The 17,038-nt window shown below is 34.2% G+C and overlaps 1 protein-coding gene across 1 annotated transcript in view; it reads left to right on the top strand.

Annotated features, from left to right (window-relative positions):
• The window catches only part of TMEM232 (transmembrane protein 232), a 130,085-nt gene extending 115,264 nt beyond the window's left edge, over nt 1-14,821 (top strand). Inside the window, 3 exon segments of the mRNA XM_087815086.1 lie at nt 10,351-10,444; nt 14,586-14,750; nt 14,753-14,821. Coding sequence (XP_087671212.1) covers nt 10,351-10,444; nt 14,586-14,750; nt 14,753-14,821 — 328 coding nt within the window.
• Nucleotides 14,822-17,038: the final 2,217 nt, after the last annotated feature.

Here is a 17,038-nt window from a genome sequence, read left to right as displayed (position 1 = left end):
AATTTATTTTAAGTATATGAAAATATAAAGATTCTTTAGAGCACACTTTTTTATTATTTCCAACTTCAGGGGAGAAATCTAAGGCTGATTTTATTTGTGTTTACTTATTTTTGTGTCTCAATATTTGGAGAATTTTACTTTAACCCTTGTAGATTTTTTGTTTGTTTTTACTTGAGTCTCTATTTCCTTTTTGAACTGGTACAGAAAATCTTTTTTTTTTTTTTTTTAATGTATCTTTACTGATTTCAGAGAAAGGAAGGGAGAGGGAGAGAGAGATAGGAACATCAATGATGAGAGAGTCATTGATCAGCTGTCTCCTGCACGCCCCCGACTGGGGATCGAGCCCGCAACCTGGGTATGAGCCCTGACAGGGAATCGAACCGCGATCTCCTGGATCCTAGGTCGATGCTCAACCGCTGAGCCACGCCTGGTTGGGTGAAAAACATTTCATTGTACATACTTAGGTCATTTTTCAGCTCTGTAAGTTTTCTGTGGTCATATTTTTAATTCTGCTTCTATACCAATTTTTCTGTTTGTTTTAATTGGTCATTCTTATATTGAATCACATATTATTTATTCCATTTTAGTTATCTTTTCTCTGTTTTCATGTTATATTTTCCTCTTAACTTTGGAAATCTTTTTGAATTGGTAATCCAAAACACTGGTTTATTTTTCATAATGTCTTTTCTTATTTTTAAAACTGCTTTTGTTATGTATTGATCTTTTACCATGGCACTTTGTTTTCATTCCATTCTTCCTCATCTCACATATTTTCTCTCTGAAAAACTTTTCAGCTCCTATTTTATAGATCTTATGCCCCATTGAGTGCCAAGCAGTTTTCAGTACTTTCTTTCCGATTCCTGTAGTAAACAATTTTTTATAGTTTATTTTCTTCTGGATATATGAGATAAAGGATCATTCTTCATGTTTTTCAATAATTTAGAGATTTGTTTGAAAGTTTTCTTCTATTTGCCGTGTGCTGAAGAAAGCTTTACATGTGACTATATGACAGACAGGATATATGCATTATCTTTGTGACCCCCTCATCACATTTGTATGCTAGCAGAAGCCCCTACTTAAACTTACAGCTGGATAGCACATTGATGACCATATTGCCTAGTATGGTTTTAATCTCTGGTAGGCTTTTATTTAATGTGGCTGTGCTGGAATGTGAGGAGATACTTTTCTATCCATTCTGCCTGTTTCTCAGATCTCCAAACAGTGCTATTATCCTCAGTCTGTTGGAAAAACAGAGCCCTTCTTATCTTTGCAAGATTTCTCTTTCCCCCAGTAGAATTTCATTTGTGGTAAATAACCTCTCTAGGATGCAATATAATCTCTATCCATCAATTTTCTTCTATTTAATTTTTAAATTATTTTTTATGACCTGTAGAAGCTAACTGTATATATGGGGACTGATACAGGGACATAAAAAGTAGCTTTCCAGGTGCTGCAAAAAATCAGTGGCTGTATTTCTAGTTGGTAAAGACCTTGGGAGTAAACAGTTATAAAGCGAGGACTACCTGCTTTCAAGTGAGCCTTTCCCCTATTTCTGTGTGAAGAATATTGTTGGATCCTCAGTTCCACTTTGCAGTCCAGTTACAATAACTCCTATATTCCTAAAGATTGCCATGTAGTAAATGCAGGTTCTGGATTATGTCCTATTTTTCAGCATGCTCCATTGATCAAATACATTTAAGAACATATAATAGCCAAGAGTGAGAGTATTATTATGGGGATACTGCAAGTCTAGCATAGTGTATTTTAATAGTATGCATAATTTTCAGAATTTGGTCCTTAGCTATTATTAACAACACATTATTTGTAGTATAACTCACAATTATGGAAATATGCCAGCATGTCAAGAAATTATAGTTTAGAACCCTTGGAATAAAGCACTGGTGGGATATTAATATTTAAACATTCTTAGTAGTTTAGCTTCAGGCCTAAAGATTTTTACTATTATGTTCTTTAACCAGCAAGAGTTGAGTCATTCAGAGGCAGAAAAGAGAGGAGAAAACAGTCTTTTGTATTTCTCCATTTTTCCAGCCCCAAATCTGTATAGTTGCTATGGCAATCAATTGCTTCTCTGGTAAGATAACTCTTCCAATCTTTAATACGCACTGCCAACATTCTGTTTCAATAACTCCTGAAATGGTCCTGCAACTTTAAGTATTTCTTGTTCAATCTGCACAACTGTCAGAGTAATCATTTTGAAACAGAATTCGTATCGTACTGTTTTACTGCTTGTAAGCCTTCAAAGACTACAAGAATGTTGTATTGAATGAAGGTGAAGTCTTCATATGGAAGAGTCAGATACAAAGCTCAACTTTCTGTCCCTATCACTTCCACTTTCTCCCCTTCCTTCCTCTCCCTGGGGGTAGAGGGGAGCAGAGTGATGTACCCCAGGTAGGAGATTGTCTAATGTTTCTGTTTGGCATCAAGAAAAGGTCTGTAGATACTGATATTTGGGGAAAAAGCCTTTACTCCTGTGCTAATATGGTCTCCTCTAATACAGCCTCCAGTGATCCCCTCTTTTTTGTATTCATACCCTTGTGTACTCTCTTCAAGCCTTAGTGATTCACTTCTAATGAATAGAATATGACAGAAGTGAGGAGATGCCACTTCCAATATTAGGTTACAGACAGACAGTGGCTTCTGTCTTGAGGACTCTCACTCACTCACTCTGAGGGAAATCAATTGCCATGTTGCACCATGAGGAGGTTTCAATGGCTAGAAACTGAAGAGGTTTCAATGGCAAGAAACTGAAGAGGTTTCAATGGCAAGAAACTGACCAACAGCCAGCTAAGACTGAGGCTTGCCAACAGCCCTATAAATATGCTTGAAGGTAGATTCTCCCCCCATTGACTTTTGAGTTGTCTACAGTCTCTGTCAACACCTTGATTTTGGCTTTGTGAGAGATCCTGAGCCAAAGGTATGACCCAAAGTCCAGATCATCCAAAAAAATGTGAGACGATGAATGTTTGTTGTTTTAAGCTGCTAATTAGGGGTAACTTGTTATGCAGTAAAAATATAACTAATATAATCACTCCATCATGAGGGCCATTATTTAACAGGACCCAACAGCCCACTGATAGCTTTCCCTTGCCTTTTCACTATTTTTACTTTAAACACAAATAATTGGGAAAAGGGGCATGAGGAAGATTTGGGGAATGGTGGCTATGATCTTTTTCTTGGAGATGATGATGGTTCAGTGGGTAATATATGTCAAAGTGTATCGAAATATGTATTTTCAATATATGCAGTTTATTGTGTGCCAATTATACTTCAAAAAGCTGTTAAAATGTTAATGGGCATATAAAATTCACCATATTTTTGAAAAACAAAAAACAAAAAACAACAACAAACCTCCAACATAATAGAGGCCCAAATAAATAAAATGTAAAAGTCACTCAGAGAAAACTGAAACAGTTCAGAAGCAAAGAAAAGTTTTTAAAAATCTATATTAATTTTCTTCAAAGAAATAAATGAAAATTGTTCATCCATGAAAAGGGGACAATATAAAAAATAGTATAAAAAAGAGTTATTAGAAATTTAAAACATAATGGAAGGTAAAATTCAACAGAAGGTTTGGAAGATAAAGTTTAAGAGATCTCTTCAAAAGTAGAAAATAGACAAAGAAGAGCAAAGTGGGAACAAGAAAAAATGAAAATTCGAGGCTCAGTTCCAGAGGCCTAGCACTGGTATAAAGGGCATTAGAGAAAAAAATAAAAGAAAAAAGAAGACAACAGGGACTTATTTATCAATTTTTTTAATTTAAAGAACTAAAGACAAATTTATACATTTAAAAGGCCCAAATAGTGCTGAAAAATAAAATTTAAAAGACATACTATAAGGCACTTTGTATTAATAATCCATTGATATGTAATAAACGGCTTCAAAAATGTGGCAACCAAAAACAGCATACATTTATCACCTCACATTTTCATTGGGTCAGGAATCCAGAAGGAGTTATCTGGGTTCTTTATTTCAGGGTCTCTCATAAGGCTGCAATCAAGGTGTTGGCCAAGACTAAGAGGGAAAACTCTGCTTCTAAGATCATTCACAAATTATTGGCAGGATGTAATTCCTTGTGGGTTGTCAGACTGAGAATCTCAACCACTTGCTGACTCTGGGCTGTAGAGCATCTTTAGCCATTTGCCTTGTAGGCCTCTCCAATATGGCAACTTAATTTATCAAAGTATGTATGCCAAGAAGGCAGAAAGGAGTTTGCTAACAAGACAGAAGTCACACCTCATCATGGAAGTGTTATCCCATTAACTTTGTTATATTCTATTGGTTAGTCATTGGATCAGATCAATGAGTAATGTGTTAGATGAGTAATGTGTCTCAATAAGGGGTGATTTTGGCTCCCAGGAGACCTTGGCAGTCAATAGACATTTTTGGTTGTCACACATGGGGGATTTTAGTGCTATCTAGTGGGCAGAGTACGGAGATGTTGCTAAATATCCTACAATGCACAAGACATGCCCCTGCAACAAATATCAATATGGCCAAGCTTTAGAAACCGCGGGTTAGAATCATGTATTTTTTGCGAAGTATTATAAGCAGAAGTGACATGACACTTTTGTGCCAAAGCAACTAAGAACTAGTATCTTTCCTCCCAAGTCGTTCTTCCTCTATTAGCGAGAACTTGAAAGTTGCATGTTGAGAAATTAGGAGTAAACATCTTGAATAATATAGCTCTAGAGAGAATAAACAGCCTGCTACCAATGCCTGGAAGCCAGGAAGGCCTCTGATGCCTCAAAAGCAGCATCAGAAGCAAGAATACAGTGCAGCTTCAATAAACTGAGGGACAATAATATTCACTCTAAAATCACAAATATCCCTTGGTATTATATATGTTTGGTTAATAATGTTTTGGAAACAGGTAAACATGTTTCATATAACAATTTAACTGAATCTATTCTGTTCTCCATTTGGGCAGAGTCCAAATAGCAAATGACACCTGAATATTTTCCTGCTTCAGTTTGTTAAATGTGAGGGTAAAATAAAGATGTTTTCAAATTATTTACCTTCTATTCACCATGCCTTAGAAAGTTCCTTAAGCATATTTTTGTCCAAATGAGAGAATAAACCTAAAAAAAAGGAACATAGTGGGTTCAGAAAACAGTGGTGAGTATACCCAGGATGACAGGCCTAGTGACAACCAGTTAAGAAGACACTTAACACAGTCAAAACTGAAGTTGTCACTTAGTCGCCACACAGCCTCAAAGGGTTTTTTGATATATGTACTCACTTAAGTCAGGTGCACCCCTATTCTCACTAACACTATTCATCCTTCCAGATTTGTTTCAGAGGTGATCCTGGAGCCATACCTCAGCTTGAAGCACAATATATTTTCTCTTTCTTTGTGAAACCATCTCCATTAGTTTCTATAAGCTGCCTTTAAAAAAAATTAGCATCCTTTTACTATGTCTTTTGGCATCTTTCAATCATATTACAATTCTGTTCTGATAACCACACAGATTAGTGTCTAAAATGAGACTGATGAAAAGACTCAGACTCCAATGGCTAAATTTACTTAGGGGATTGTGGATAAACTGAAATAGAAGATGAATCAGCAATGCTAGGGTGGCAGAGGACCATCCTTGGCCCATCACTGCAGAGTTTTATGTCTAGGATGCAGGAAGAATTGTTTCAGTGAAACATGTCCATTGAAAAGAAATTAAAATTCAGAAAGCCTTGACTTTGAGTTCCTTAGTTGCTTCTGTAAGGTCTAGTCAATGTGAAAGTGACACCTGAGACTCTCCTGCAGGTATTGTATATAGGAACTACCAGATCAATAGTCTGGCTGGCAAGGGAAAACAAGACTGAGACTGTAGCAGCTGATGTCTGAGAGAGAGCCCCTGGGAACAGTAGAAGTTAAGGACCCTGAAGCTTCCCTTGGCTGGCAGTTCTTCATGCCAAGCAGAAATAGGGTCACTACCCAGGTTGTAGATGCTGGAGGAGTGAGAACAGAGCAATTTTTAATTTTCACTGAGTGGAGTATTTTCATAGAATGTTTTATAATGCAGGAACTGTAAAACAATGGCAATTAAATAGGTACTAGATATTTTTAATGTGAGATCAAGTAATGGTAATAGTAATAGTCAAGTTTAAAACAAGCTATTACTTTACTAACCTACCCTTAAAAGTATCCAAGAAGATTTATTCGTTGTCAATTTTTTTTAACTTTAGATAACTTTCTTGTAAATATTTGCACTTTAAATCTTGTCTCTAACAAGAATCTATAATCTTGAGACTCTGTGATTTAGGCAAGGCAATTATGGTAAAAGAAAATTAAAAATAGTGTTCAAAGAAAAGACATATATGATTTGCTATTTGAACAAATCACCTTTACAAAATCAACATTATTTAATTTAGATTAAAAATCTGTCATTTATGTGTCCAGAAAAATCATTTATTTTTTAACCTCTTGCTTTAAAGATGGGGTTTTGAGTGTGAAAGTTATGGTTATGGTTAAATGTGTCTCTAAGGATTAGAAAACTTTCAGTTTCCAGAATGATTCATGGTTCCTAAGAATATTGAATTGAAATGGAATTAGGGAAAATGGTACTGAAGTATAATTGGATGGCAAACTTAAGATCTAATTTTATTTGTGACTGGAGTTATCAGCTTAAAAGAGATTGTTTTATCAATAAGATATTTTATATAAGCCTCATAGTAACTACAAAGCAAAAACCTAGAGTAAATACACAAAAGGTAAAAAGAAATGAATCTAAGCATACCAATATGGAAAATCATCAGTTCCCAAAGGAAGAAAGGAACAAAAGGATGACAAAATAGCCTTAACAACTAATCAGAAGACATTAGTGTATCCTTACCCATCAATAATTACTTTAAATGTAAATGGACTAAATTCTCCAATCAAAAACTATAGAGTAACTGAATGCATGAAAAAACAAGATCACACTCTGTGCTGCCTACTGAAGAGACCCACTTCAGTTCTAAGGACATGCAAAGACCCAAAGTAAAGAGATGGAAAAGATGTTCCATGCAAGTGGAAACAGAGAGCAAGAATAGCTATACTTACCTTGGACAAAATAGACTTCAATTCAAAAACTATCAAAAGACGAAGGTCATTATTTAATGACAAAGGGGTCAATTCATCAAGAGGAAATAATAATTATTAATATATATGCACCAAACATTGGAGCACAGAACTATATTAAGCAAATACTAACAGATCTGAAGGGAGAAACAGACAGAAGTACAATAATAGTAGAGGACATCAATGCCCCACTTTCAACAACAGATAGATCATCTAGTCAGAAAAATGAAAAAGAAACATTGGACTTGAATTATACTTTAGAGCAAATTGACCTAATAGACATATACATATAACATTTTACCCCAAAGCAGTAGAACATACATTCTTGTTAAGTGTGCTTGGAACATTCTCCAGGATAGATCAGATCATATGTTAGATCACAAAACAAATTTAAAAGCATTGAAATCATCCCAAGTATCTTTTCCAGCCACAATGTTATAAACTAGAAATTAGTAACAAGAAAAAAACTGGAAAGTCACAAATATGTGGAAATTAAACAACATTCTCCTGAACAGCCAATAATTTTAAAAAATCAAATGGGATATAAAAAAAATCTTGAGTTAAATGAAAATGGATTCACAGCATACCAAAACTTATGGGCTGCAGCAAAAGCAATTCTAAGAGGGAAGTTTAGAGCGATAAATACCCACACTAAGAAAAAAAGAAAGATCTCAAATAACTAAACATTATACCTCAAGAAACTATAAAGAGTAAAACAAAATAAACCAAAAATTAGCAGGGGGAAGGAAATAACAAAGATTAGAGCAGAAATAAACGAAACATCAGAAAACAATAGAAAAGATCAATAACACTAAGAGCTAGTTTTTTGAAGAGACAAGTAAGTTCAACAGACTTAGCTAGACTTTCCAAGATAAAAGGAGAGAAGAGTGAAATAAAATAAAAAAACAAAAGACATTGCAACAGATATCACAAAAATACAAAGGATCGTAAGAGATGACTATGAACAATTAGATGCCAACAAACTGAATAAAGTAGAAGAAATGAATAAATTCCTAGAACCATCATATAACCCACAAAGACTGAATCAAGAAGAAACAGAAAATCTGAAAAAACCAAAAACAAGTAAGGAGATTGAATCAGTCATCAAAAACCTCCCAACAAAGACAATCCCAGGATCAAATAACTTCACTGGTTAATTATATCAAACATTTAAAGAATTAATGGCAGTCATTTTGAAACTGTTACCAAAGCCAGACAAATATACTACAAGAAAAGTACAGGCCAATACTCTGATGAATATAGAAAAAAATTCTCAACAAACTACTACAAACAAATTCAACAGCATCATACAGCATGAGTAAGCGGAATTTATCCCTGGGATACAGGCTGGTTCAACATACATAAATCAATAAATGTGATACACCACATTAATAGAATGAAAAAATAAATATTATACGATCATCTCAACAAATGCAGAAAAAGCATTTGACAAATTTAAAATCTTTATTCTTTCATCATAAAAACTTTCAACAAATTGGTTTTAGAAGGAATGTAGCTCAATATAATACAGGTCATAAATGATAAGTCCATAGTTAACATACTCAGTGGTGAAAGGTTGATAGTTTTTTTCTCTCTAATATTACAAACAAGACAAATTTGCCTATTCTTTCCAATTATATTCATCATAGTAGTGGAAGTCCTAGACAGAGCAATTAGGAAAGAAAAAGAAATAAATGGCATCCCAGTAAGAGGAACTTAAAAAAGAACTTGAATTGTCTCTGTTTTACCATGGCTTCTTCCTGTGAATTCTTTTGATAATGATAGCATTATGAATAGTGCAGCTGAACCTTGTTCAGTATTTGCTTCATCAAACATGCTTTATGTCTTACTTCTTTTTAATATTTATAAAAATAAAGTTACTATTTTTACATTAAAAATGAAAAAATGAGGAACAGAGGGATTAAATAACACTAAGTGGCTGAACCAAAATTTGCTTCAAGATTTGAGTATAGAGCCCGTATGCTTAAACATTTTACTATATTTTTCTGTTTATATCATTGAATGTTTGCCTCTCTTATGACTCAGGTTGTCTTGTGTTATAGTTATCTATGAATCTTTTCTAGTACAAACTATTCAACTGAAATAACTGGAAATCACAGATATACTCAAGCATATCCATTTAGTCTTTCCATTTTAAAGGTTTTCTAATATATTGTTATGCATCTTCTTAATTTAAACTTTTATAATTCAGAAGGAATTTGAGGCAAGTTACTTGAATAATTTTAACCTTTAAATATTTTTAATATTCTGCCTATTCCTTTTCTACAGCATTTAGCATATTTCTTTGAATATCAGAAGTGCTCAAATTTTGTTAAATAAATATAGTTAACCTGTGTCGACCCCCAGGTGTCCTCAAATTCCTCAGCATTCTAGAATCATATTTTCCTTTAATATTTTACTAGAATGGCTAGAGTGCCTATTCTGAATGCAGTGGGAAGCTGATTGCTCTTCTGCTCCACAATATTTCCAAATTGTATGGGTTGGGAGAAGGCTCCATATATTTTCCCTGGTCACCAGCCACTTGAGTTGAACTCCTGCTAATTAGCTCCATTCTGTGACTTGTCTCCTGAGATTGCCACTCTCTTGCTCTACAGACCTAAGTGTGTTTTGTGATAGATTCTTACTGATGGCACAGCTTTCATTTATTCATCTCATAATTCACTGAACATGTAAACATTCATGGAGTGTCGAATGGAACTATGTTGGGCACTGATAAGACAATGATAAATAAATCAAGTCACCACAATCATGTAGCTCATATTCTAACCAGGGAACATGAAACTCACACAGGAACACAGATAAAAGTAAAATTACAACTGAGATAAGTATGATGAAGGGAAGGCACATGGTGGATTCAAGGATTCCAAAGAGGAGGCCTAAGTCCATGTAACAGATGATGGTTTAAATTAAGGAAATGATGGTGGAAATGAAGATAAAGAAAATATTTGAGAAGCACTTAGTAAAGTGTAAAACAAGAGGACTTGGTGATATGAGGGAAGCATAGGGTATCAAAAATATAGAGCTTTTATCCTAGGAGAAGATTGCCTTTTTATTATTGTGTAGTTCTTATTCTGTATGTCATGGCTTACCGAAACTAAAAGCTAATATATAGTAGTCTATACAGAGTAAGTACTTGATGTTAAGAATGTAGAATTAAAATGCTTAGTAATGAATTATGGCTTTCAAAGCTATATATTCCTGGGAGGCAGAATATCTATACCTAATATTGTATCTGTTCTTATGCTCTTTTAAAGGGAACACCCTTCTGTAATAGACCTCCCCATGTTTCCATATCCAGATTTCTTCACCAGGAAAGATGAAGAATTGGCAAGAATCATTGACCATCATGTAAGATTGACTTTCTTAAATTATTGGCAAAAGCTTTGTTTTTTTAAAAAAGGTATTTTGAATTAGAATGTGTAGTTCTGAGACTTTAATATTAACATGTGGAATTTAAAAGTAGGGCCATGTGGGCATTGCCAAAATTAATTGTATCTCACAGTACTATCTATACGTATCAACGCCTTCATTGGGTTACAGAAAATTTAGCCTCTGTCATTTAAAAATACTAGCCTTATCTTGTTTCCTTGAATTAGTACTGATATTTTTATATAAGAATCTGATATTGAACACTGAACACTGATTTCTTCTACCATGTAGTTTTAATAATGAAACAAAAATATTTTGACTCAATTTTCAGTGACCATTCTTTACCCTTGAACTATTAGAAAGACTTTAATCACTTTGTTTGTGGTATGAGTTAAACAAGCTCTGGCAATACAAGGCTAAGACATTTTAATCCATTGAGCTATATTTAGTTGATGATTTCTTGCCAAATCATTTTATGATTGCTTATTTATAGGAGTAGAGTTTATACCATTTATTGAATAGACTATCTTTACCACATTGTACGTTCTTGCTCCTTTGTCAAATATTAATTCACCATAAGGGTGTAGGTTTACATCTGGTCTCACTATTCTTTTCCAATGATCTGTATGTCTGTTTTTGTGCTATTTTGATTACTATGGCTTGTAGTATAGTTTCATATCAAGTAGCATGATTCCTCCAACTTTGTTTTGTTTTTTTGTTTTTTTTCTGAAGATTGCTGTGGCTATTCTGGGTCTTTTGTGGCTCTATATAAATTTTTGGAATATTTGTTGTAGTTCTGTGAAATACCCCATTGGTATCTTGATAGGAATTGCTTTGAATCTATAGATTGCTTTGGGTAGTATGGACATTTTAATGATGTTAATTCTTCCTATCCACGAACATGGTATAAGGTTCCACTTATTTATATCTTCTTCAGTTTTTGTCTTCAGTGTCTCATAATTTTCCAAGTACAGGTCTTTTACATCCTTGGTTAAATTTATTTCTAGGTATTTCTTTCTTTCAATGCAGTTGTAACAGGATTATTTTCTTAGTTTCCCTTTCTGATAGTTCATTATCGTTGTATAAAAATGCAACTAATTTCTCAATATTTATTTTGTATCCTGCTATTTGCTGAATTCATTTTTCAGCTCTAGTAGTTTTTTGGTGGAATCTTTAGGGTTCTCTCCCATGATTAATCTTTGTACTCCATTTAATTAGTGACCTTTTGAGATAATGAGGATTATTTCATTTACTTATCCCACTGAATTATAATTTATCATATTGCTAATATGTAAACTACTCTAGCAATAGCTATACACATTAGAATTTGGAAACAGAATGATACCCTGGAAACACAAAATGAGAGCTGTAGTATTGTATTGTTATTCTACAATGAAGGTTTTGCTAAACCAATATATCACATGTACAGGGTATTATAAAAAATTTCTAATGGTTCATAAATTATAGCATCTATATTTTACCATTCACTCAACCAAATTATCTAGAATAGATCACAAGAGGTAGCAAAATGCCAATGTGTATATACACATATATATTGTGTAGTTTTAATAACAGATCAAAAATCTTTTTACTCAGTTTCCATGACTATTCTTTACCCCTGAAAGAATAGAAAGACTTTAATCACTTTATGATTAGACTCATCTGCCTTGGGCTAGTTGAAGAGACAGAAGACATTATTTTGAATGATAGAGAGGAGGCTGGGAAGAGAAGGCTAGGAAATGGATCCTAAATACCATCATCTTTTCCTCTTTCCAAAGGTATAATAAGCATTTTGTAGGTTATTGTTGCCATGAAACTGTTTAGAGTGTAGCTATAAAAGGGTAAAGGAATCTTCTCTGGAAATAAGTTTGATAATTGATAGCACCCAAATTGTTTGATATGTAGCTGGCCTAATCAAATAGTTGTTTGTAATATTGATTTGGGAAGGTTTATGGAAGTTTCTTTGAATATCACATTTAACAAAGTATTCGTGTATATGCCATTTCCTTTCAGTAGTTAAAGCAGTAATGCTTTGCATGTAATGTTTTACACTTTTCACAATGTCTTTACATTATTTACTTTAATCCTCACAACAACCCCATAAAACATTTACCAATAAGAATGGTAGTTTACATTTTAGTCATTTGCCCAAGGTTTGAAAGTTAGGAAATGACTGCGTTATACACACGAAACCAAATCTTTGGACTCCAAATCTACTTTTCTTTTTAGTTCTCCCTCATTGCTTAGCTAACATTACTGAGTGACCACAATAAGCAAGAAATAAGGTGAACACCTAATTGCTCAGCAGATATTAAGAAACTGCTGGTATTCCATAGCATGATGATTGAATTCTTGAGGGAATGAGTTGAAAAAAACAGTAAATGGTGCTTCTGTTTCTCATCAAACAGAAGCACCATTTCTGTTTCAAGCAAACCTGCATACTCCTAGCTGTCACGTCAATGATAATATTGGCAGACAAAAGTAAAGACAAGACAATGGTTTATCCAAATAGAATTTGTCAAAGTCAACAGAGACAAAGATATGAAAGAAAAGTTTACTTTTTTTCTGGGTAACAAAATGGAAGATTATAATGTTATGGTGAATTCTAGCCTTGCCCAGTCTAACAAGGGAAAAAGGGAGGAAGAGCAGCCTCCTAGGCATTAGTGATATGCCACAGTCCTGTTTTTATACATGCTGTTTGGGAAACCCAAGCATACTATTTTACTGTGAGTTCTTTGGGATTAATCCTCTGTCCATTTTTCACAATGTAGATATCAAAGTTGTTAGGTACATTGAAATCTCTCATGTGAGCAGAATAGTTGTCTTTGTTTATAGATACTATCTTATTTCACCAACTACCACCTCTATGCTATAACATAAAATTGGTAGTTCTGTGAAACAATATTACTAATTAGTTTATTATATAAGAAAAAAATTATGTCACAGATAAGTATCAATGAATGTGTAGACTAAGCCGAAGCATGAATTTCAGCCTGTGCTTGGATGTTCAGGATGTTTTGTCTCAATTTTCTGGATATTTCATGCAAAAATGGTTTCTGAGAAATGAAATTATATGAGTAATAACTGTGTGTAGAAACAGCCTCGAGATAAGTGCAAGTAATTTTTGTATTTCTTATGTCTTTAAATTTTAATTGGAATTTTAAAAGTAGATATGATTTGTTATGCTTTTAAAAAATACTGACTCTGAGTATGTTGACATTTTTAAAAGTTCTATTGCCTTTGGAAGGCTGAGTGAGATGTTATGGATTCTGAGGTTTGGCCCCACTTACAATTCATATCACTTATAATTCACAGCACTAATATATAGTAATTTATAAGTTAATTGATAGGTTGTTAAACACAGTCTGGTTGCTTGTGTGTATGCATGAGTGGAGGATGACAAACGAGCAATATAGGTAGTATCTTTAGGAATTTCCAACATTTCATAATAGGGGCCATTCTGCCTTTAACTTTTCACCCAGCCTAACCAGGGTTTACCACCACTTTTTACCCTTTCTTTCATGAGAGATACTAGGAGGGAAAAAATGTCCTCCAGATAAAGCTTGACTAAAAGACCATTGTTACTTCCCACTCCTTATTCCTGGGGCCCTTACCTTCAGATATGCTGTTATTGTTATGAGTTAACATCCTTAATTGCAACGAATCTGTTAATGGTCTACTGCAATATTAGGATTTATCATTTTTTTGACCTCACATGTAATAGTATCACAATCTTTGCCTTTCACTTTAATTTGGGTTTTCTTCGGCTTGATTTCTTATTTTATGATTTCATGCTCTCATGGAAATATCAATATTGATGAAGAAAGGGAATTTATTTGGTATATAGAAATATAAATCCTATTATCTCTTCTTTTGAATGGTCTATTATTATTAAAGTGTTAAGAGGGAATCCTGTTTGTTTTGTGGGACTGGCACACTTTTTGATAGATAGCTTATATATTTTTCCAGTGTGGTAGAGTACAAATTCCTGAAGAATATCTGTGAGAAAAGTTAAGAGGATAATTGAATATAAGAATTTGCATTTTGAGTAGGTAAAATGATTTTTTTCATGCCGAATCAATTTACATCATATGTAAATGACACCTTTTCTCTGTAACAGTGGCAGGAAGAGCTGAAGACCTGGCAGAAAGAAGATGCAATATGTGAGGCCAAAGAACGTGAAGATAAGGAGTTAGAGGGAAAAAATCACTTCAGAGAAATTATGAGAAGAAGGGAAGAGAAACTACAAAAGCAAACCAAACCCTATGAGCTTCCTCCTAGGACTGAAGTAATTTCATCAGAAAAGAAAATGACCTCCCAAAATTGAGATCCGTATGCCAGAAATTCATTGCATAAAAGAGACTAAGATAGCTACATGTTAGGGAAAAGTTCTAATTAACTGGAAATCATCTTTTAGAAAAGAGCTGTTATCCTGGTACGGGCTCTGTAATAGTCATATCTTAGTCCTCAATTAACTGTTAGCTCTTAATCATATTTGAGTAAAGTGGTTTTACCAATTAAACATTTTTAAGAATACAGCTAGGCGTTTCCTAATTGACTCTTATCTTGTGATCATACAGCATACTTAATCAATGATTCTTGGAGTATTGATATTCATTGGACAGTTAGATGAGAATGAATTGCAGATTTTTAATGAGCCTCATATAAGAATTATTTCTTGAAAACAGAGAGAGCATTAACTGATACTCCTATAGTAATTATTATTCAAATAAAAGAAGTAAGGGACCTGCTTGGATTAGAATTTCATAGTCAATTTGTGCCAAGTCAAACTATATGTCAGGAGCTGGAATTTGATAAATGACTGCTTATGAACAAATCTAGGTGGGCCAGTCTTCTCAGAATGAGTCGATCTTTAACATATACCAGAGGAAACTCTTGAGATAGTGGTTTTATTTAGTCAGATGAGTTTATGAGAATGAATCTGGCACTTACTAATTATCCAATCAGGAGTCATCTTTAAAATGCCAGTTCACTTCATCTGATTCACTCAACCTATAGGTAAGAGTAGTAGGGTGGGTTTCCTGTGATGCCTTACATGCTTTTTCTGAAAAATATAGATAATAACCACATTTCAATTTTGCATAGGTGACTTGGTGAGACTCAAGAGACAGGTGCTTTATCAGAGATGTCAAACACAAATGACTATCAGGTCAAGAAGGTAACATAAATTAGTGACAGGGACTACGGAAAACCTACTCTATCCTAAGAAAGTTCCCAGCACTCAGCTGTACTCTGCATTGTATGCCCAGTATTGTAGAACCATCCAGTTTTTTTAAGAGTAGCACCTCAAATGGGATTATTTTTTAAATAAAAGTTGCTAAATTTCAAAATATTGGCAAGCAACTAAAAAAAACTTACATAAGTTTGATTTAAATTTCACACATGAACCGCAAGTTTTGACCTATATTATGTGATTTAAAGTATCATTTTATTTAAGATAACAATATATGGTAGGAATGTGGGGTAGTGGGGGGTGTTCCTATTTTGATTCCCAGTAGATATGATTCAGATTTATATTGCTCCTCCCAAATCTTTATCTCATTCTTGTCTCCCCAATATGTAAGTTCTCAGAAATAACATCTCCCAATGCACCTGTCCCAATTCCTTCATCAGTCTTTGCTGTCTTCGCATGTGAAAAGAAATCTGTCCTGCAGAAGGCCAGCAGTCCCTTTTCTCTGAATCCCATCCCTTCCAAAATCTTGCTCCATCAACCATTCACTATTGCCCCTGGAAGTCCCTCCCCATCACCCACGTCTAACCATGCAGGTGTCAATTTCCTACCATCCTTCCATCCAAACTGCTCTCCCCGAAGGCCCACGGTGAGATCAGCCTTGCCGAACCATGACTGCCCTTTTAAGACATAATCTTTCTGTTTGGTTGTAGGAGAATGGAACCACTGGGCTATAAGCTGTGGAGAAGGGACTCTGGAGATCAAAGAACTTCAACAATCCTGTTGTTTTAGAATAATTTTTTTAGAAACCTGATACCTCTAATTTTTGAACTTCTCTGATGTTCTGAGGCACAGATTAGTCTGCTTTAAGGCCTCCCTACAGCAGACTTAGGTTCGTTTTTTCCTGTTCTGCTTAATCTCTTCCCGCTTGTTCATCTGCTTTCTAACTTCCACAATTATCTTAGTATTTTCAGTGGGCTATTATTGCCCTTTCTTCTTATGGATTTATGCCTTTTTTAAATAATCTTTTTCCTATCACAGCAGTGGAGATCTGGAAGGAGGCCTACAAAAAGAATATAAACACACACCCATATATACATATGCATAAGGATTCTGATTAATCAACTCTATAGATAGATAGAAAATATATAGATAACTTTATTTTTAAATTATTCTCTAAAATTCTTTATTAAGTTATTCTTTAAAATTCTTAAACTTTGGCAACACACACCTCTTGTGGTTTTCCTGCTATTTCCTGGAATATTAGCAAAGACTGGGACTTACAGACCTGTGCCCACATTCTACTTATGCCTCCTGCTAGCTATGAAACATTGGGCAAGTTACTGAACCCATCTGAGCTTCAGTTTACTCATTTATAAAAT

The sequence above is a fragment of the Miniopterus natalensis genome, chromosome 3 (assembly GCF_054644295.1).
Source record: "Miniopterus natalensis isolate mMinNat1 chromosome 3, mMinNat1.hap1, whole genome shotgun sequence".
NCBI lineage: Eukaryota > Metazoa > Chordata > Mammalia > Chiroptera > Miniopteridae > Miniopterus > Miniopterus natalensis.
Note: the sequence above shows the minus strand (reverse complement) of the source record. Positions and strands in the feature narration are given on the sequence as shown.